Genomic DNA, 22,664 nt, shown 5'->3' with positions numbered 1-22,664 from the left:
GATTTAGTGAAACAAAGTTCATCTAGAGAAACAACAGGAGGCTGCGCCGGAGTTGTAACTGCATGAAAAGAGAGGAGCGTGTACACTCACACCTGCTACCTCCAGAGGATAAATACAATATTATTCAAACTACTCCATTGCAAAACGGTGTTTTGTTTTTAAATAAGGACTCCTGACTTGATTTTGTCACCTCATTTATGTCTCACACACACTACACCGGGCATCACCAAATGGCTGTTTTCCCTGGTTGTAGCAAAATAGCACTACACACACCGTGACCGTGTTTGGACCGACTTACAGCTCTGAGTCACTTTTCTCCGCTTTGAACATTATTAACACCAATTACTGTTCCAGGCTCGCCACTGAGCACCTACACATGTGTGTGAGAACGGCACTAAGTCCATTCAAGCCAAGACTCAAACAAGCCGGCGTCACAGGCTCATTTCTCTCGGAAAAGAAGAATGTTAAATGTAAAAACTATTTTAAAATAAAGACATAAGATAGAGTGAAAAGGGGGCTGCTCAATGCTTTGTTTGCACTTAAAAAATACATACATACCATACACGTTCAATGTGTCTGTATGTTAAAATGATCCCACTTTGAAAATTGATAATATTGTTGAAATGATATAGAAATGCACGTTGTTGATTTTATTCGATAGACGTAGGAGTAGACTTTTAAATTAAGATTTTAGTAACTGGACCTCTTTGAATTTCTATTGACTAAAACACTTAAATAAAACAGAAACCCCTACTGTACACACATAGAAATAATTGATCAAATATTATTTGGCCATAGAAAAGAGAATCTATGAAGACAGCTACAAGTTTATCTATGTTTCATGTTCCTGACATCATCCTATGAAATACGTTTAAGCATTAAGGAAGCCGTTAGATAGAAACAAATATAGAAAAGCAAGAAACTCGTCATGTAGCAGATGTGTTCAACCTGCCACAACAAGTGGGCACTTCTCTGTGGATGAATGTTTGGATCCAGGGGGGAACTGAAGGTGCAGTAAGCTTTCAGGAAATCTATGAAAATGACAATATTAGAATATCCCTAGAATAAATTAACACCGTAATTCAAGCTTTTACGGTCCGGTATCATGCAAAACACTTTGTTTTTAAATGCTTAGATGTAGTTTATTAAATGTGTATTTGTCAATTCTGTATTTTAATATTTCATGTTTGATTTAATTGAAATAATTGGACAAGTGTGCAGGTTGTTTTATGACTGAATAAAACCAAACCGAGCGGTTTCTTCATACAAGCTTTTTAAAAAGGTGTATTTCAACAAACACCACTTGTTTCAATTTAAGAACTACATGTTTCAAAGTGATACTTTTGCAAAAAAAAACAGATTGCACCTGGATATAGAGCGGCATGTTCTTGTGCAGGACTCCTGCTGTATGTGAACATATTATATATATCTACACGTGAGAATGTGTAAGATGTTGTGTCTTGACTTCTTTTAAACAGGCGATGGCACCCTGACGTTCCTCACTGTTTCACACCTGGTTGGATGAACTGGTAACATGTCTACTTGAGTAAAACTTTGGCTAATTCTGCCCATAAATAGTAACGAGCACACACCGCTGTAATACGGCACCCACACACCCGACTTGGCTTCATCAATGGTGGTGAAAACTAATTTGAACTGCTATTTCAGGTTCTTTCTTCCACACACGTGTGCTGCACTGAGCTGAAATTGATGACCTAAGAAATGCTGTTCTAATCAGCGGATTGCTTATCAACTAATTATCATTTTCCAGTATTGTTTCATTTACAGCTCAGCAAGACTCCAGCCAGACATCCGCACCCCTCCTTCTGTCGAGGCACGTGAGCCTGTGAACCGCAGCGCTCAGAACAATCACCAGCAGAGTGATATTCAACAAATATCAGAACGCAGTGAGAATCGTCAGTAACTTCATCAAAGCAGATGTGCAGTTTGTGCATGCTTATGCGTGTGCATCTATAGCAACTCCATGGCTTTTATACAGATCCTGTCTAAAAGAAGAAAAAAAAAAACGGTGTGAGCGTGAGTGAACTGAGAAATGACTGCATGTTGTGCTCACACATACACGAACACACGCATACGCTGAGTCTCAGTGCTTGTGTCAGAGGGGAGGCAGTTTGTTCATATACTGTCTGTATACAGAGAAAAGAGAGACAGCATCAATAATGTAGCATCTTGACTCCGGGAGTCCACAAAGTCCAATTAATCTCAAAGCCAAAGGAACAAAGGCTTCGCTATTTGACAAACAGGACATGCTGTAGTTTGCTCTGCTCTGACTCAGACTTGATAAGCAGAAAAAATCCAGAAAAGAAATGTAAGGGGGGCTTAGCAAAGGAGAGTAAAACACCAAAGGTGGCTAAAAGGGATCTTCAAAGGGAACGTCTTGACTCTTTTCAGCTCCTCTGACATTTCACTGTCTCAGACAGGCCCACCTTCGCTCTGCGCTGCAGCTGAAATCATACCTTTTACCTTCAGTCAGAACTGCCCCAGTCTAACCACAATCCAGTGAAATGTGACTCACTCCCATACCGAGATCGCTACTGCATGCTACACAGTGTGAAGAGCAAATATATTATATTCATGTCTGTTAATATTTCTGCTCGTGAATGAAAATACAATCTTTATACCCAATATCTAATCAATAAGTATTCCTGTTTTGTATATGCACACCAACCAGAGCATGGTCATTGTTGATAAATGGCAGTTAACTCCGCCAAGAAGGAACGACTTCCCAACTCGGAAAATGGGATCGTCCAAGGAGCATGTGAATGCAGCATTGGCGGAGTTATATATTTGTTTGCTGTCCAGTACAGAGATATGTCTGAGACGAAAGAAAAAGTGTTTTATTGAAACCAAAACTCTCCGTATGCCTAGAGGGGAAAGTGAGAAAGTATGTGTGGTCTTTTGTAATTTGGGTGAGCCGATCCCTTTAAACAAGGTGAGCTCAAACCCTGGATGTATGTATCACACGCTGGAAACAAAGCATACTGTATATCCAAACCTAAATGAGTCAGGAAAGTAAGGCTCTAATGTGACACAACAATGCTATTACACAAGACGATTGGTAGTAATCCGAGACTCTGGATCCTTACAGGTTTATATCTGAGGGCATCTCGGTAGGATCCAAACAGAGCGGCTTGCGCTCTCAGGAAGGACCTCGCCACACCACTTCCTGTTGCCGTCGACTGCTTCTTCAGCTTGCTCTTCAGAGAGGACACCTGGTGGAAAACATAAAGAGAGAAAGAGCGAGGCAGAAAGTGAGGGAAAGGGAGACAGAGGTGGGAAGACAAAAAGGGAGAGATGGAGGGGTAAAAGTTAAATTATCACCTCTGAAATTGGTGGAGGAAACAGCTAGCCCATTCTGGGTGTGAAGTATCACATTTGCAGGTCATCTCAAAAAAGGAAAGAAAAAAAAAGCTTCAGCTTTTCCTTCAAGCTTATCTGTTGTGCTGCGGGAGCACCTGCTGCTTTGTTAATTGAGCTGAGGACGGGGGGGCGGCGAGAGGGAGGGGACAGCAGAGCGAAAATGGAAACTTGCATCTTTGCTCTTCCTCTCGTACCCTTTCTCTGCATGCTGCTACGCCCGCTCTTCTCCCCATCACCTTTTTGCTTTTTCACCTCTCCCTCCATTTCTTACTCTTCTCCTCTGTTCTTAGCAGTCCTCCTGTTTTCCCCTCCCCTGTTGCTTCTCCCCAACTCCCTCTAGAAAGGTACTCTTGACATAAAATGTCTTTAATTATTTCCCCCTCTCCTGGCTCTCTCCAGGACTCCAGGCGAGAGTGGAGGAGCAGCAGGCCCGAGCTTGTTTTAGGATGACAAAAGATTCAAACTGGCCACCGGGCCCTGGGGAGTCGGGGAAGGAAGTTGTCAAGAGGCTCTCCTCACCTGCTCAGCAGTAGTCTGACTGTGTTGTGGCAGAGCGAGGAGGAGGCAGAGATAGTGAGGGACTGCTGCTCTCTGTGTGTGGGCTGTGCCAGCTTAGCACAAAAGCACAGCGTTTGATTGGGTTGCACAAGAGGTTTACATTACTGTAATGCAGTTTGGTGTGGGCTGTAAGCAGTAATACGGGCTTGGATAACAATTTTAAAGAAAAACCTATAAGTTTAAACTTTAACTTCAATTAGTGAAAAACAGAATAATTGTAAATCCTCACTGAATAACTTTCATTGTGTTGTTTCATCTTATATTTCTATACTGTAAGCCATAATGTAATAAGCTAAACATGTGACAATCAATGCTTGATCTTTCTATATTAAACTCACAAGAGTCTCAGCCTGTGGCTGGTAAGGATTTGGCGTCTTGCTCATGGGCACTACAACAGGGCAGATTAAACACTCCAGGTAACAATGTTCTACCTTCTTGCTTCATGCTGCAGTCTTAATATGGGGCGAGAAAAACTGAGTGCACATGCAGAACTAATACAAGTGTGTGTGAAACAAAAATTAACAGATTAAATTAACATTTTTGGTTAGCAGCATATGATTACAACACTGCATATTTCACCAGTTCATTCAATCACCTCTTTATAGAGTTCAAAACATTTTGTGGTGTGTGTGTGTGTGTGTGTGTGTGTGTGTGTGTGTGTGTGTGTGTGTGTGTGTGTGTGTGTGTGTGTGTGTGTGTGTGTGTGCTCTGGTGGTTCTGTGTTCAGAGTGTGTGTCAAATATTTGTGTGTTAATTGAAAAGAAAGATTTGAAGTTGTGACGAAATGAAATAATTTTGATCAGGTCTACTTCAATGAGAGGTGACCAAATATATCATGCTGTGTAGCTGCAGCGTTGGAGGGATATCGTGGTCTGGCATCTGCAATTAGCCTATCTGGAAAACTTCAGGGAGGAGAAGAAAAGTGTTAGCACGGCTCGTACAGAGGACCGGCGGAAAGAAACAGAGGCTGAGAGAAAGCGAGACAGAGAGAGTGGCAGTCTTAAACTGGGACAAAGACAAAACGAACAGCGTGGATTCCTCTCCCCTGGGCTTTCTCACTCTCCACAACGTCCCCGTGCTGCCATTGCAAATGCTCCCAGGCATCAAACAGGAAGTTTATCACGGTTAAATTAACAAGTGCCATCTCCATATTCACTCATTGTGCTAAATGCTTTTATGTTTATGTAAAGCCATTTCTGAAATTAATATTTCATGTTTATGTGCGTTTTCACAGATTTTTTTCATCCTCGCAAATCATTAAACTGTCTTTTTTTTGAGAGGGGGGGGGGGGGGGGAATCAAAGACAACACAATGTCAGTCTAAGTGGGGGAGGCATACCCCAAAGACTGTCAGAGGAGACGGGATAGCGGAGTTTACTCTGCACACAGTACAGCAGCTTTGAATGGGTGAGAGCACTGCAGTGGCAAACACTTTTTAATGAGGTGGGGACACAATCACTTGGGTTTTGCTACCCGGAGAAGAAAACGGGTGATAAAGCAATAAGTTCAAAGTTTCACGTTGATTCACGAGTAAGATTAGGCATGGTAAAAAATATGTGATAATTAATTGAATCATCACATAACAAATATAGCAGAAGTGCATGAAAAATACCAGAATATCGGAAAAGGAAGCGCAGTCCACGTTCTCATTCACATATCCGAGACAAAAACTAAATGTGTGTTTAGTAACAATTATCAGGTATACCTCCACGGTAATGGCTCTGTCAAACTAATTAACTTTTACAATTTGAGTGAAGCTAACGAGATGCGTACAGGCATCAGAGGAAGGCCAGGCTCTACAGGTGATAACCCTATTTGGCAGTGACATTTTTTAGTGTAAAGTCACAGTGGCAGTGATGAGATCAAAGGCAGAGAGTCCCCCATTGGGTCCAATTAGAACTATAGCATTGTACAGGGAAGGGGTGGCAGGAGGAGAGAGGGGAGTGGGTGGTTGGGGGGAGGGAGGGAGGGAGGGAGGAAGAAAAAAAAACTGTTGAGTTATGATATTCATAATCTATGCAGAGAGGCCTTTCCAGTACAGGTCTTCTCCCCATAGCTGTGATCTTTTCAATTTACATCAAGGGAAGATGGTCGGGGATGAAAGTGGGGCATCCGAGGCGCACAGCCCACAGAGGGCAGACATGGGGCCTCATTAAGGCCCAGCCCAGCTAGCCCCAAACAGGGTTTGAAGTGCGTCACATAAAGAGCATGGGGTCAAAGGTCAGACATAGAACAGATCTCCATTTAACTCTCCAGCTGGAGATGGTAATTAGCAGGTGCAATGATGATCCCTGCCTGGCTGTAAGGGATGATACCACTGTAGGTGACACCAGGCATCTGTGTGAATGTGTGTGTGAGTCCATGTATGTGTACACACAGACGCACGCTGTGCCTGGTGTCACCTACAGTGGTATCATCCCCTCACAGTCAGGCAGGGACCAGCAGAACACAAACATCCATCCGGGACTAACTCGTATCATACTACATACTATAATACATGCATGTGAATACATAATGTACGCAGGTAATGTGTATATATTCCATTTACACCCACACAATATAAAAATAAATAGCAAACACAAACACCTCTCAATGTCTTTGTACATGAGATGAAGCAGTCTATAACCACTACTGCTTCTAAAACTCAACCCTGATGAAATAATTATAGTTTTATCACTATGCTGTGCATTACAACAGGAAATATTTATGTACAAAGTGCTCATATAATGGTAAATGGACTGCATTTAAATAGCACTTTTCTAGTCTTAGCGTCCCCTCAAAGTGCTATAATCAGTCAGACCACACAACATATGAAACCTGATCATCGCTGTTAATTCACTATTAGGCAAATCCTTAACTTCCAGTTCTCTTCTAATTAACTTCTAGTTAATAAAAAACCGAAAAAAGAAAAAAAGCATGACAACAGGTAAGAGCATAATGGATAATATTATATTTACTATTGAGTAAATGAAAGAAAAAGATAAGTGAAAGAAAGAAAAGTTGCTCACAAAACTCTGAATATATATTTAGAATTTTCCTCTAAATCTTCACTAAAACATTAAAAAAAATAAAATCCTCCTAAATAACGACCCTGACACTTGTCTGTTGTTAAAAAAATAAAAGTTGGGTTTTCTTCTCACAAAAAAAGAATGTTTTGTTTAAGATTCTGTCCAGGGAAAGAAAGCCATGGGGACGCAATTAAAGAACTACAAAGAAAAAAATAGTTATGAAAATCTCCCACTTTCTTTTGATGTGCTGCAGTCTGAACTGTACACACACACACACACACACACACACACACACACACACACACAAATCTGAACAAAGACACACGGAGAACCGGCATATACTCTCACAAATGCACACACATACATGTGCACGATAAGGATGCAACTTGCAATCTATGAAATTCATTCATTCAATTTAAAATAAATATGAGGTATTTCATGTTTTAATTATTTTTAAATTAACCTCCTTTTTAAGTCTGATGGCAATTTGCACAATAATAGGAATATTACTTAAGTTAATGAGGTAGAGTTAACAACGATCTTTCATAACTAACCATGTAAGATCACTAACGTCTAGAATTTGGCATGATAGCAAATATTGGATAAATAATAATAATAATAAATATTGAATAAAAATGGAGAAAGACTAAAATAGACCAGATATTAAAGGCATGTAGTGAGACATATAAATCTTAGTCATTCAGTATGTTAATCTGCTGTTAGGCGCATGCAATACAATACATTAGTCAAGTGTAATGAAAAAGTGTGAGAAAGCAAGGGGGAGATGAATTCTGTGTGTGTGTATATGTGTGTGTGTTTTAATAGGGCTATCTCACTGCCATGAGACTCTCCCCGGTGTGGGGTTACTTTGTCAAGCTGACCTCTTATAGCAGCTGAGCGGCTGAGTTTTGCATACATAATTAACTACAGCTAAATGTCATCTCTCACTTCAATAACTAACGCAGTGGGTGATGCTGCTCTCTCTTTTTGACTCCTAATCCAGAGTGAACCGCCGGCAGAACGAGTATGTGAAAATGAAGTGCAGCTTTAAAACTCCACATGAGTAACTGAGGGGCTATAACACTGCAGCGAGAGAGTGTGAGCACAGTTCAGCGCCATTTAAAACAATCGTAACCTATAAAATAATGTTTCAAATGAGCAGATGCGTACGTTTGCAGTTGGTAAAGTACAGCCTCGACAGCAATAAGAAAATCAAATACTTTGGAGCTTGTTATGATCTGTTGTAGACAGTGAGACTGTTTCTGGGAAAGTACAGTATGTAAGTGAGGTGGAGTAACCACATTTCCGGCACTGAGCTAACATATAGTTAGTACAGCATGTGAGGGGCTTTACTGTAAGTGGCTCCGCCATACTGGGAAGACACCAGTGAAATGAAACACACTCTGCTGTATCGATACTAAAAATAGGAGAATCTGGTGGACTTACCAAAAACCTGTGAGTAGCAAAAGTTTACTCCTGAACTAGATCTAAATGTCATTGATGAACATTCCTGGCCGACAATGTGTAGGTGCCTGTGTGTGTCGGTGCATCTGCGTGTGCGAGTGTTTGCCTGCTGTCGGCTGTACTCTGTTGTAGATGATGATGTAGATGTTGTTTTCTGGGAGCATTGGAAACTGAACACCAAATTAAAGCCGCGATGTTTGATTAAGTGTGCCAGGTGATCTCAGGAGAGGCGCGCAGACACAACCTCAACCCCCTCATTCATTTGTAAACCTCCAAATGCAGGCTTGAAATACAGGAAGTAGGAGTGTACGCTGTAAATTCCCCCCTTGATTGGGAATACAAATGATCAAATGTATGAAGGCTAGGAATGTATGGGTACACGGTGTCAGCAAAGTAGCGAGAGGCAGAGAGGAGGAGAATAGAAGGAATTAGGCTGTGATGTGAGAGAGAGCATCTGAAAATAAAGATGTAAGCTGTATTGTAGCACCTCACCTTGAATATGTGGCACAGAAAGAATAATACATGAAAAAAAATTCCGTCATTGGTTTGAGATCAATTGCCGGGATCAAATAAAAATCTGATTCAGTCACACGCTGTTTGTTTTCAGAATTAACAGACTCCTAATTCGCTATTCTTGGATACTTTTAATGACTAGCGCAGTAAACAGCTCCACCAACCAAAAGCCAATTATAACTTTATCAGCACAATCTCTGCGCGAAAGAGGAACTGTGGATCTCAGAAAGAGAAACAAAAATACCTTGATCTACCATGGAAAAAACTGTTTTTTATTGAATATTTCTTTTCAGTGTGCTTGTCAACACATTGATTTTACTGACACGAGCACAGTCTCTCTGAGATTAATATGATTTATTAATGTGTAAAAACTATTGAAACTTTCAGTTCAACTTAGGCAAATCTTGAAATATGCAAAATCCTGTTAAAAATACACAATGTAAAATAAATAAAAAGGACTTATTTATAATAACACAATGTTTATCTAAAGTAAGGGTAAAAAAAAATAGAAAAGCACAAACTCAAATAAAGTAACAAAAAAGTCCCTTGATCTGCATTATTTTTTATAAAAAGACTTAAAAAAAAAAAAAAACATATATATATATATATATATATATATATGGTTAAAAAAGGGAAAGTTAAGATAAAATAAAAATTGTACAGGGAAAAATAAATACAAATAAAAAATGTTAAAAGAGATTGACTTGATTTATTTATTGCCACTGTCAAAACATTCCCTGTACATTTAAAAAGACAAATCCAGAACTAAAGTACAATTAATGCTGAACCTGACGTTTCCAATTTAAAAAACGTTGTAACGTTTTTTTTAAGATTGTTGCATCCTTTTTTGACCCGTGACCAATTACTCTGTTATTCAGATCTTTCCTTTTTCTGCTAAACGGAACCGCTACTGGCATGGTAGCATTTGTAATAGTCAATAAATCTAAAATATTATGTGTGAAGTTGCGGGAAAAGACCATTAAGGGGCGGGCACTAGTGGAGCCGGCGTAGGGGTCTTGTCTGAAAGAGGGTGGCTAATTCAGGACAACTGTGAACTCTGAACCTGCTAAAAGCACGGTCACTGGTCAGCCCGGCTACGTAATAGAGTCCACATGTGCTCACAGCCTGCATTGCTATAATTAGACGGATCTCTAAAGGTTTGCTTAAATCAACATCAGAGTGCTTTGTTTTCACTCTTAGTTAGACTTAAAAGACACACAAAGACTGCCTGTGGCCTTCACCTTTTAATCCATTTCATGCTTTATATATTCATACAAAGTGATGCTGGGCTTTTAAAGCGAGAGCAATCATTACTTCATAGGTCTCATGGCTTGGGTTTCACGCTGAATAAAGCCTGAGTGTTAAGTAGCCAGTGTTACACTGAGAATTAGAGAGAAATGAAGAGTGTTTTAATAGCTCAGAAACAACGCGCTGCAGCTCAGCCCAGGCAGAGAATCGCTCAGCATTAATCCAAATTTCAGGCCTCTGTTTGACAAACTGCACAATGCCTCAAACATCTCCTTGTGTGTAAACACAAACATCAAATGCCATGTGGCATGTCCTCATCACTAACAAGCAAACTAACAAGAGACCTGGAATTCCACTCAATTAGTACCTGCTCGCTTCCTTATTAATCTACTAGCCCCGGTGAAAAGATGAGAGGAGACAGAAAAGAAAAAAAAGTGAATCGCAATAAAAACAACAACAACAATTTGTTGCAATAAATATATTAATGCCAGTGAGGTTTCCGTTTCAGGTGGTGTAATTTGACATGATATGCGGGCTATGTTCTGTCATTAGTAAGGAAAAATGGTGAGTAGGGGATCAAAGCAAAAAGGCTCTGAGCCTGCCACTTAATTTATCACACGGCAAAGACAAAGGCTTTTCTCGTTTTCAAAAGCCCTGACTCCTTTTCATGACAAACTCAGTTTGCAATCTAATTTAAAGCTCGAGTCCCTCGGTGCAGAAAAGCAAGCAGGCAGGAAGTGAAAAGAAGGTACTGTAGGCAGACAGGCACATACAGTAGGCAAAGAAGCAGGAGAAGCAAACAGCGGGTGGGAAATGTCCAGGTTGGCGGTAAGTACTGTGAGAGAAAGACAAGAAGGCAGACAGGTGTCATGAAACTCGAGCAGCCAGGCAGTAAGGCAGGCGATAAAGCAGGCAGGCTAAAAAAAAGTAGGCAGGAATTTTTTTTAAATGTAGGAAAAAGATCGCATCATAGCAGGTTGCAAGGAGGCATCGACGCTCACCAACATTCATAGTAGGCTATGCAGTGCTAAATCCAGAGAACCACAGAAGTGTGGGAGTGTGACAAGGTCTGGAGTCTGTTGGGCAGCGGAATGAATTATATATTGTGGGTAAGCCTGGAGTCTGGTAGGCGGTGGAACCTGAGAATATACTGTTAGTAGTGTGGGTAATAGTGCGTCCGCAGCCTCAGCGCCTCACAGAGGAGCTTTAAAATATACACCTAGAAGAACAGCTAAACAAACAGATTCCTACTTCGACAAAGACGGGGAAGACAAGCACGTGTGTTGTTCTCTATGTGTGTGTGTGTGTGTGTGTGTGTGTGTGTGTGTGTGTGTAAAAGTGCGAGTGACCCTGACGCCGTGGTGATGTTTCCTGTAGCAGTGACCGGCGTCAGTGCTTCATTAATTAAAGAGACGATGCACTGGCAGGTGGCTTCACTGCCCATACTGGTAATTGGCCCCCTTCCTCCCACTCTCTCCCACTCTCTCCCCTTAGAAAATCACCCATCTCTGCCTTTTCTTTTCTCTGCCTCGTTCCCTCCTCCTATCTCTCGTTCTCAGAAACGTGCCAGTGGGCAGGCAGAAATGCAAGACTTTGTGAAATAATGATTAGAATGGATGGAGATGAAGGGAAGGGAGTTGCACATTTTCCCACAAGCCTCTGATGGTCGGGGAATGCTGTTCGCCTTCAAGCGTCATACGACGCGACGGGAGTTTACTTTAGACAGCCACAATCTGAGGAGCCAGTGCTGCAGTCATTAATGATGTGGGGAGGGGACAGAGCTGTACTTTGACAAGTTTCTGCATGTGTATGGGTTTGTCTGTGTATGTTTTTCTGTGTGTGTGTGTGTGTGTGTGTGTGTGTGTGTGTGTGTGTGTGTGTGTGTGAGAGAGAGTGTGTGAGTGTGCACGTGGGTGTGAGCATCTGAGTATGTGAGTACATTGGAGGAAAAGAGAATGTGTGTTTATGCAAGTGAGACTTGATGTAAAAGAGGAAAAAGGAATCTTCTGTGTGTCATGTGTAATGAGACAATAAAGGGTGAGAAGCTCTGAAAGGTGTGTGTGCGTGTGTGTGCGTGTGTGTGTGTGCGTGTGTGTGTGCGTGCGTGTGTGCTCCTCACCACGTCACTGGGCAGGTTGTGCAGGTCATCAAAGGGACTCTCCAGGGTGTTGGTGTCCACATTCAGAATGACCACATCCTCCAGTGATCGACTGCGTACTCTCTAAAGGAGGAAATGTCCAGTGTTATCAACGCTGCCACAGTAATTAAAACAACTCTAATCACAATCTCACAATAAGGAAAAAAATATATATTATTACAACATGCATGCAACATTTCTTATAATATTAACAATTAAAAATAATGCTTTTACATTTACATTTAATAATTATTTTTCAAAGTGTCCCAATGTGTTTTGCTGTCTAACTAATTAATTGTGTTTTCTATTGAACATTGGGGGAATAATGCATGTTTTACATATTTGAAATAACAAAGATCCTGAGAATATAGCTTATGTTAATAATCAAATAATGAAATTAAGTTAACACTTGAAAAGTGTGGCCCAGGTGTGTTTTCTGTACTGAAGCCCCAGGAAGGAGAAAGCACAGCGGTCACATTTAAAACTACACTGTCATCACGCTCCTTTACGATTAGCGATGAAATATGGCGTGTAGGGAAAAAAATATTAGGACATCTTTACTGTAACACACACACACACACACACACACACACACACTTGCTCACAAAATGAAAAATGGCACTGAGAGGAAACATTTGGATTGCGCAAACATTTTCCACAGCACCAAAACCTCATGCATCAACAACAAGACAGTGATGCTGTGCTGTGCTGTGCTGTGTGCATTCTGATGGCGACAAATTCAACTATTATTTCAGTGTGGCGCAGGATGCAGGCAGGTGTGGGGGGGGGAGGCAGCGTAGTGTGTGAATTTCTAGTTTGTCACTTTTGTGACAGCATGTGCAGTGGAGGCTCACATGCTGATCTGGACTAATTATGTAGTGGCGGAAAGGGGATCTGTCACGGATGCAGAGTGTGATAAATACTGCCACTGCCGCAACTGTCAGACAAATATCACACACACTCACACACACACACACACACACACACACACACATATATAGGCGCATTACAACATATGGATTTGCACAATTACACTTACACAAACACAAGTGCAAATGTGCGCGCGCTTGCAACATGCATTCACACACAACCGCAGTGCTGGTGACGGCTTGCCCCCCAACCAACACACAGGGTTTAACAATGAAATAGAAAAAAGCTCTTTGTTCGCAGATGCTTTTTCTGCCTTTCTCTCTCTGTCTTTTGTACTTTTAGTTAAGAATGCACACAAGCAAGATAAAGAGGAAAAAACATACTTTTTCTTTTTTTTATTCAATATGTTGAAGATGCCAAAAATGGCCTGAAATTTCTGCTACCAAACGTGGTGCAGCATTAGCTGACCATATGTACAGAGAGGGAACACTAGGAATCTAATATGTACTTTTACAACATTGTCCCTGATTGTAACTGTTATTTCATTTTAAGAAAATTCTAATACATACCTGGAACTTAAGAAATATTTAACATTTCATATACAGTATTGAGTTTTCACATACATACATCAATTTATGCATAATTATGCACATACAGTATAATGGTGTACATTTATATACATGCATATACATACCCCACAGATTAGTTTACATACCTCAAGCAGACTAAGATGAACTCCTACAAAGTATGGCATAGGAGCACTGTGGATGGAGAGAGGAAAACAAAGGTGTGAGCAATATCAATATCAGATGGTTAAACGCAGTATAGAAATCTTTATGGCGGCTACACAAGCACAGCACATTTCACACACCAGTCTGACAAAGTTAAACGCTTAATGTATTCTTTGATTAACAGATTAGAGAGTCTACAGCAATGTATTCAATAACTATGTTGATTTTTGATTTCTTTAGTCTCGCATAAATCACCGCCTCTTCAAAGTAACGATTTGCTGCTTTTCTCTGTATTCTTATATAATTGAAAACAAAAGAGCATTGCACTTAGCAAACCTCCCCCTGAATATCTGACGATATGACCTGGCTATCTTAATAATTAATTAAAAAACATTCATTGAATACCCCAAATGATACCTAAATATACTGAATGATGAAACCTAAGAATAAACTCTAAGACTATAAATCTATTTTCTCAATTGCTAGAAATTGTTATGCAACAGATGTGCACTGGATGCACTGAAACAAACTAACTTAGCATCAGGTAACATAATCATAACATAGGCAGCACGACTGATTATGGTCCATATGTTGTTCTTTAACCCAATCAGATCATGTAAGGCACGGCCGCTGACCAAAGATCTGACTTTAAAACTAATTTCCACAAGAAACACCATGACTCTCAACATGAGAAACAATTACATTAACTGGTGTGTGTGTGTGTGTGTGTGTGTGTGTGTGTGTGTGTGTGTGTGTGTGTGTGTGTGTGTGTAGCAGGGCAAGCACATTAATCTGGTGCTACTGGACTGGTTTAAATAAGATTCTCCTTCATTTTGACTTCAACTATCTTAGATTTTCAGTCATTGACATTCAAAAAGGTTTTATAAATGTTGTGAGAAACGTCCACACTCGTAAGCATTCGTTAACCTGGAAAGACCTTACAGAAAAATACTGAGAATACAAATGCCCCTACTACTACGACTCTTATTACTACCAATATCTATTATGTAAATAAAGAATAATCTTAACAATAACAAAAATAAATGCTTTTGCAGGACATTTTATAGAGTTTTTCCTCAGAAAGTACAGACAGACTCCTAAAAAGTTAAAAGGGTAGAAGAGTCAAATGTTTTCTTTGCTTTGCATGTTTATTATCATGTCCTTCTTGTTTTTATATATTTACCTTCATATTAAAGCTAGTGGAAGGAAAGGCTGAATGATAGAGTTTGTTTCCCCTTCCACTACGACGAATAAAATCAACAAAAACTAGGCAAATAGAAAACATTTTTATGTTGAGGTGTACAGAGAAGGCAACAATCTGACAGCGTTGGGTCAGTGCATGGCCAGAATCATTCACAAGCCACAAGCTTGTAATCAACTTAAAGCAAATGCAAAACAAACAGCAGGCCTGTAGCTCTGAGCTTTAGCCGCCGTCTTCTCCGTTTCAGAAATATACCGACTTTTTTTTCACACACACACACACACACACACACACACACACACACACACACACACACACACACACACACACACACACACACACACACACACACACACACACACACACACACTAATTGAGTTATCTAATCAGTGCATGGAGGTGATTAAATAAGATAATGATGAGTCTTCACAGAGTGTTGAAAATCACATTTTACTGTCAGTGATGAATAGCTTTTTGAAGCTGATGTGCCCCTTATGGTAAAGCACTGTACTGTACGCACTATCGCCACTGATTCAACGAAAAACAGCTCCTTCAACATAAGCTGACTTTCACATTCTGCTTCTTTTTTTCTTCTTCTATATGTACATATCTAACGTTGATATGAACACATGTAGATTTGTAGATGAGCTGTCTGCTCTCCATTCAGTTTCCATCACATCTATTTAAATGTGTTGGATTTGAGTTGGATGGGTGGTAATGAACCCCTGAGAGGGCTAAGATGATGAGAGCCTGGTGGTTCTAGCACTGGCATGAAATATGGAGCAAGGTGATCCAGGTCGTTCATTATGTCGGTGGGCCACACAGGAGAAGGCGCACCCCGAGAGGAATCGTGAGAGCGGCTTGGAGAACGGGTGGGAGAATGTGTGAAGATGTGTGTCTGCACGTTTACACCGAGGTTTGAGCCGCAGAGCTCGGTGCACGACCAGCACACGTGGCGCGTTGTGTGTTTACGTGTCTATGTGTCAGGTGTGTGTGTGTGTGTGTGAGCGTGCACGTCTGTGTGTTGGAAGGTGGTTGAAAAATGAGAGAAAGAATAAGAGAAATGGTGGGGGTGTAAACATTTCTTATGATGAGCGTCATGGTGTTCGTGTATGTGTGTGTTTCAGAGGTGGTCAGACTTACCAGCAGTAGTCCAGAAGATGCGGGGGCAGTACAGGGATGAAGATGTGCTGCCAGTACATAGGAAAGAGCAGCGCAGCCGCACCGTGGACACATGCAGTTAACTACAGAGAGAGAAAGAAGCCCGAGGACAAATTCAACACAACTTTCCAAGGCAACACAAAAAATAAGAAAAGGAAAGTCTTTGCTGTATGTTACATTTTTATTTTACTGAAGATGTGTGTGATATCAGGCTCAAGAATTCTCACAGAGAAAAAGCTGCAACAGTTAAAAATAACTGTCTTTTTTTTTATTCAACTAAGTTTCTATCCAGCTAAAGTGTTTAGAAGAAGAGAAAGACAGCTTTATTCTCTTCTGAACAATACACTGTTAATATCCTGTGCTCTTTAAAACTAGAAGTCTGATAAAGGTTGCTGCTGCAGTGATGCTTTTTGTTGATGCGGTGATGTACACTATGTTTGATTTCATTGAGTTAGCTTTTAATCTTGCTAAAAAACAAAAGCCCTCAGAAAGAAACGTGGTACACCGACATGTCTAGTGCTGTTGTGTTGAACACACGACCTGCAAGCTATTGCTGGAGGAAGAGAAGAACAGAATGAAAGCTGGAGATCAACCAGTTGATATGAGCCTTGTCTTAAACTCATGACATAAACACAGAAGAGGAGAGACAGATTGATGACGAGGTAAAAAAAGAAAAGTGTTGACATGAAGAAAGGCAACACATGCTTTACACACCTGAGAACAATGAAACCAATGTTTACTCCATATTGATTCATTTGTGTTGGGTCATCACTGCAATAATATTGCCACGATAGCACATGGCATTGAGACACTTTAATAAAGAAATAATTCAAAGCACAGACTTCTAAGCGGTTTTGAACACATAAATGAGAGCAAATAGTCCAGCGTTCATAATTAACTGCTTTTCAATTCAATGTCAAAGTGAGAATTGTGCTGCGACCTGCACAAAAAAAACACAAAAAGGAGCCCAAAACAGTGCCGACAGTAACCATAAAAATCTAAATTACGCCAACTACTAAGACTCGTAAATTAAAAGGAAAATAATCTCTTTTTTTAACAAATAATGAGAAGCAATCACATGAAGATGACACTCCTTCTCAAAGGAGCTCTCTATATTGTCAAACCAACATTACACATAAAATTAAAGTCATTGTCTCCCATTGTTTTAAAAACCAGTGCACCCACCCCCCCCCCCCCCCTCCTTGACATCCCATCTCATGAAAACCCAGCTATAGTAATGACCTGCAACACACACACTGAGACGCAGAGACACGGCAGGAGAAAGAGGCGTTAGCTCATCCCCCAGATTAAAATAACATGATTAAATATGGAAAGAGAACAGAGGTCTGAGGGGCTCCTGCGGGACTTCATTAGGGCAAATTGCCAAAGAATGAAACATGAGTTAGCCAAGAGAGACTGCGGGCTAGGCCAATACCGCTGGGACCCCGGAGCAGCAGCCGCCGTTATACTGCTGCAGCTTCACAGTCAATGTGTGAAGCGGACACACACTATCACACACACACACACACACGCACAACTACCAGGAGACCCCCTGCTCACTAGCACACAGTGTCACAATTGACCGGACAAAAGCGGGTAAGCTTGGCGACTGAAAACTACCGTGGCCAGAGGAAGAGAAAAGCGTGCCCCACCCTCTAAATCCATCCAAACATCAAGATTGGACATCTCAAAAGCTTCTAACAAAAAGAGTGTGTGTGTGTGTGTGTGTGTGTGTGTGTGTGTCCATGTGCCTCCCTGCGTGTTTGTTACGCATTCATTTTTCACATCGGCTGGAAAAAGCAATGATCTTTTTTTTTTATCGTCTCCATGCAATCTCTCCTACACCCAGTCCCACAATAGTTAGGACTTAATCAACATTTAATTGGTGTCTTGCTCTGTGTATCTGCATATGCATATTTCCGCTGCCTGCCGCCTTCAAATAAAACACAACAATGCCACGCTCCTGTCAGGATTATTCCCTGGCAAACAGTTTGTTTTTTTGCTAATTCTGAAAATAAATCAATGCTATGAATATTAATGTCTGAAAGTGAGGCACTTGGTGGAAGAGCTACTATCAAAACCATCACACCCTTCTCCCCTTTCCAAAGTGAAGACAGTAAGGGGCCATTAAATTGTGATGAAGAGAGGTCAGCAATCCGGCTGCGGATATACATACACACATACGTACATGTGCCACACGCGCACACACGCACACACTTAGCGGAGCGCCAACAGGCGAGTGTATTCCTCCTCTGGGAGTGCGAGACAAGCCCCAGCCATTCGCTGGTACCAGGAGGTAATGGCACAGAACACCTCGCTAACCAACTCCAATTATCTCCACCAGGCCTCAAGGTGAGCCCCCCAACTGGCATGATTTACTCTCAGGTTGAAAGGGAAAACAGGAGTCTCTCTCTCTGCTTCTCTTCTTCTCAGGCTGGGCTGCTGGCTTGAGGGAGTTGGCCGAGAGGGGAGGGGGGTTACTGAAACTAAGATAATGATTTATAAAGCAAATCTAGATTTCTCTTTTATTTGCTATCTCCAAAGCAAATAGAGGTGGCAGGGTGCCTGAGATAAGGCAACTTGGAGGGAACTCCAGAGGAATAGCTCACATATTTGCTTCTCTAATTCAGCTAAATACATCCTGCGTCCTTGTTCAGGTTTTAGAACGAACGGGGCAAAAAGTAAATTGGAAAAAAGAGAATTTGTACCCCTCTTTTTTTCTTCATTTAGATGGGGGGGGGGGGACTTCACATGAGAGTGGGTCATGAGAGGCTAAGGCTGATAAAATATTTGCCAGGCTGATAAATAATAGATGAGTGGAGCCAAATGGCTTACACGCTCCACAAAAGACCTGGGTGCTTAATATTCCATTCAATGGAGAATCACAGATACAGTCCCCAAGAACAAATACAGGATTAGGTGCTGGGTCCTGTCCTCAGGGACCAGGGCTCTGCCCAGTAATGAGGGGCTGCCTGCCTCTTACACTCTGTATGTGTGTGTGTGTGTGTGTGTGTGTGTGTGTGTGTGTGTGTGTGTGTGTGTGTGTGTGTGCGCGTGTGTGTGCATATGGGTGTGTGTGTTCCCCCTTCCTCTGAGAAAAAGCTAACCGATTATACAGCGACAGCCTGCTTCAAAAAGCAGTCAAGGTCTTTGGTTCTGCCCTGAGAGCTTTTTTAGTGCGCTGTAGCCGAGACAGAAAGCGTCCACACAAACACTGGTTTTCCAAGATCCATTCCACGGAACTAAAGGCAGGAGAGACAGCAAGAGAGACATTAAGAGATAGAGAGGAGGAGGTGAAAGTGAGAGAAGAAGAAAGAGAGAAGTGAATAAGAGACTAAATTTGCATTGCAAGTTTGAAGTCGGTAGCTATAAACCTAAGCTAAGTGGTCACACACCAGTTTTGTCAATAATGGGGTCTGAGAGTGAGTCAATTGCCGTGCCCCATTCCATATCACATGCTAATAGTTTACAGTAAGTACTACTAAATGCCTCAGTATTATGTTTTTGCAGTATACAAAAAAATCAACATAATAATTTAATTCCAACAGGAACAGTGCCGGTGATGTCAATCAAGCTGCGACTTTGGAAAGTCACTACCAATTAAACTTTAAACAGATGTTTAATATAAAATGTTTTTCAAAGATTTAATAGTTATTTTTTTGTTTTCTGCTGTGTTCACAAAGCCGTTTTACCACCATCTACAATTCATTTTAATACTTTCCATCTGCGAGCATCTCCCCCATTTCCTTTGTGCAATGCATTGTGGGACAATAATGTCCATCAACAGCAGTCTGAAAAATCAAGCGTTGTATGCACACTTACTGAACTGTGTCACTTTTGCACTGTGAACACACCATATGCTTACTAGCTGTTTAGAAGTAGTATGTAGTATGGAATAGGGAAATGCTCATGTAGTTTTTTTCTGCAGGATATGAACCAAAAACTTGAATTACTACACAGAGAACAAAAAACTAAAATATTAGTCACATGTGGATAGGTACCCCAACTCTTCTGACGGCTCTTTGTATTTATGCACAATCATATTCAGATGAGCTCGTCCCTCTAGCTGCCTGAACAGCCACACAACCCTTTAACAGTGGTGTTTCCTTAAAGAGCTGGACCCACCAGAGGCCTCAGATCTGTTCAACACTGCAACTAAGAGCTCTACAGACTGTCAAGTAAGCAGTGCGTTTCCACCCACACCATTCCTCTTTACCTGAGCAACCGGACATGTTGAAGTGAAGCACGGACAGAACATGGAGAAACTGCTACCGTGGGGGCCTGCTAGATACACCTTATAGTTTTCATATTAACGGCAGTTTAATAGTGATTTTACTGGATCGAGAACACAACAACAGTCATTCCCTCTGCTTGAATACTGTTGGATGAGGGAACCCATCGCACATCTTAAATTACAGCGAGATCGGAGTGTGAGACAAATAGCTGCTGCAGGCAATGTAATTCAATTTGACAGGAGGAATGGTATCAACAGAGTCGCTCTTGACCTCTTCACACCAGCCTCAAACGCTCATTTCTCCTCCACTAGCCTTTCCTTCCAACTCTGTCCCTACGCACTCTCCAAATTCAGTCCTCTCTTCTCCTTTCCCAGCTTCATTTCAATCCAAGTTCTTTATTTTTTTTATTCCGTTTTCCTCCTCTCATCCTGCTTTCCTTCTGTCCATTGCTATCCTCTCCCTCGCTTCTCCTGTTGGTTTATTGCTATGTTAGCCTTTTCCTCTCCCCTCCCCTGTACAGAGTCACCAATTACCCGTGCTCTGCTTCTCCCTCTGTTGACAAACACCGATGTCAGGCAGGTGTGCCACAAACAAGTAGGTGGCACAGGGAGAGAGAGAGAGAGGGCACACAGGACGACACAGGTAACAGCTAACACCAGGCCTCCCACACATGCACGCACAGAAAGACACAAGACATAAGGTACAAACACCTGTGAGCGCAGAAGACACACAAACAGATGCATGCAAAAGAGACACAAACACCCAAGACGTGCACATATGCACAAACACGTTCACAGCGGCACAAGTCAGACATGGCATGGGGCTGAGATAAGTCTATTGAGGAGAAGGACGTCCCGATGTTCTGCAGATGCCTAACAACAGAGAGACACATTAAGACACCCAGGAAGAGGGAGGCAAAGTCAGAGAGAAAGAGAGGTGTAGCCAGGGTGAGTGAGAGACAGATGGACAGAAAATAATATGTCAGCGAGGAAGAATAACTAAGATAGAGAGAAAGTAGAGAGACAGAGAGAAGTCAAGGAAGGAGAGGAGAAGAAGAACAGATGAAAAGGCAGGAAACAGAGAGACAGCTGGCACTCTAGGGCATGGTGGATGGATAGTTCCTTGTTAGCATAGGCCTGACAGACTGATGAGAAGGCTGCTGTCAGCCGGTGCTGGGGCCGGGCTGTGTGAGTTTGGGCGATAGGCAGGGCAGAGGCTGGGCTCGAGAGCTGGGGGGCCTCGGCAGATGAAAGACACGGAGGGTGGTGGGGCGATGGTGGTGGGGGTCCTCCCAACTGACTAGTTAGAGGAAGGGCCGATGCAGCCCTATTATACGGCCCTATGACAAGGCTGCACGCTCGGCTGGCTCCCGCCCCTGCGCCACCGCCGACCGGCCTTTTAAAACAGTGGTACCATTCACCTCCGGTCACGAAACAGCAATAAGTCAACTGACGCATTGTTGTAAGATCATGATTTATTCCTTTGCTGTTGGCTGCTTGCGAGACGCGCCGGCCATGTACTGGCAGACTGACACACTGGGTTCACCGGGGGCTTTAACACAGGCAGCACCTAGAGCAGGCAGAATAAATGCAGTATATCTCTGCGTGTGCGTGTCTTTCTCGCTCTCCTTCCACTTTCTATTCCCTGTTTCTCTTTGCTTGGCTGAGAGGCTGGACAGGCGGAGGTGGTGAAAAGCAGCTGGATGGTACTAACGATGTTACTAACAATACCTTCTCTCATACATCCTCTATCTGTGGCAAGCAGACTATAGAAATATTACATGTCCATCCAGTGACTGCGAACACTCACTTCAACAATCACGTTGACAAACTCTGACATTAATTATATATTTCCCATCCTTTAAGATATTTGATCACTAGACAGTGGTGTGGATAATGAGCTGGGCTCTTTGCAGTTAAGTATGTACACTAAGATAGCTGGCTTACAGAATCATGGCAGCCATTTCCACTTGAACTAGGAGGTCATTCGACCCATAAGCAAAAAATAACGCATCACAGGAGCAGTAATAACATCAGGCCTGCTAGTAATCCCAGTGGAGATGTGAAAATACCTTTGTACTACAGTGCCTGACATATATCGCTACCAACCCAAAACACCTCTCCCAGAGGAAGATGGATGGATAGACAGATGAGTGGAT

The 22,664-nt window shown here is 41.8% G+C and overlaps 1 protein-coding gene across 1 annotated transcript in view; it reads right to left on the bottom strand.

Annotated features, from left to right (window-relative positions):
• Positions 1–22,664, bottom strand: part of dennd1b (DENN/MADD domain containing 1B) — a 100,952-nt gene that overhangs the window by 24,352 nt on the left and 53,936 nt on the right. Inside the window, exons 10-13 of the mRNA XM_029429068.1 lie at positions 16,254–16,354; positions 13,894–13,939; positions 12,291–12,392; positions 3,108–3,233 (exon numbers count right to left, since the gene is read on the bottom strand). Of these exons, the coding sequence (XP_029284928.1) occupies positions 3,108–3,233; positions 12,291–12,392; positions 13,894–13,939; positions 16,254–16,354 (375 nt within the window). The remainder of the gene's footprint in view (positions 1–3,107; positions 3,234–12,290; positions 12,393–13,893; positions 13,940–16,253; positions 16,355–22,664) is intronic.

This window comes from Cottoperca gobio, chromosome 4 (assembly GCF_900634415.1).
Source record: "Cottoperca gobio chromosome 4, fCotGob3.1, whole genome shotgun sequence".
NCBI classification, from domain to species: domain Eukaryota; kingdom Metazoa; phylum Chordata; class Actinopteri; order Perciformes; family Bovichtidae; genus Cottoperca; species Cottoperca gobio.
Note: the sequence above shows the minus strand (reverse complement) of the source record. Positions and strands in the feature narration are given on the sequence as shown.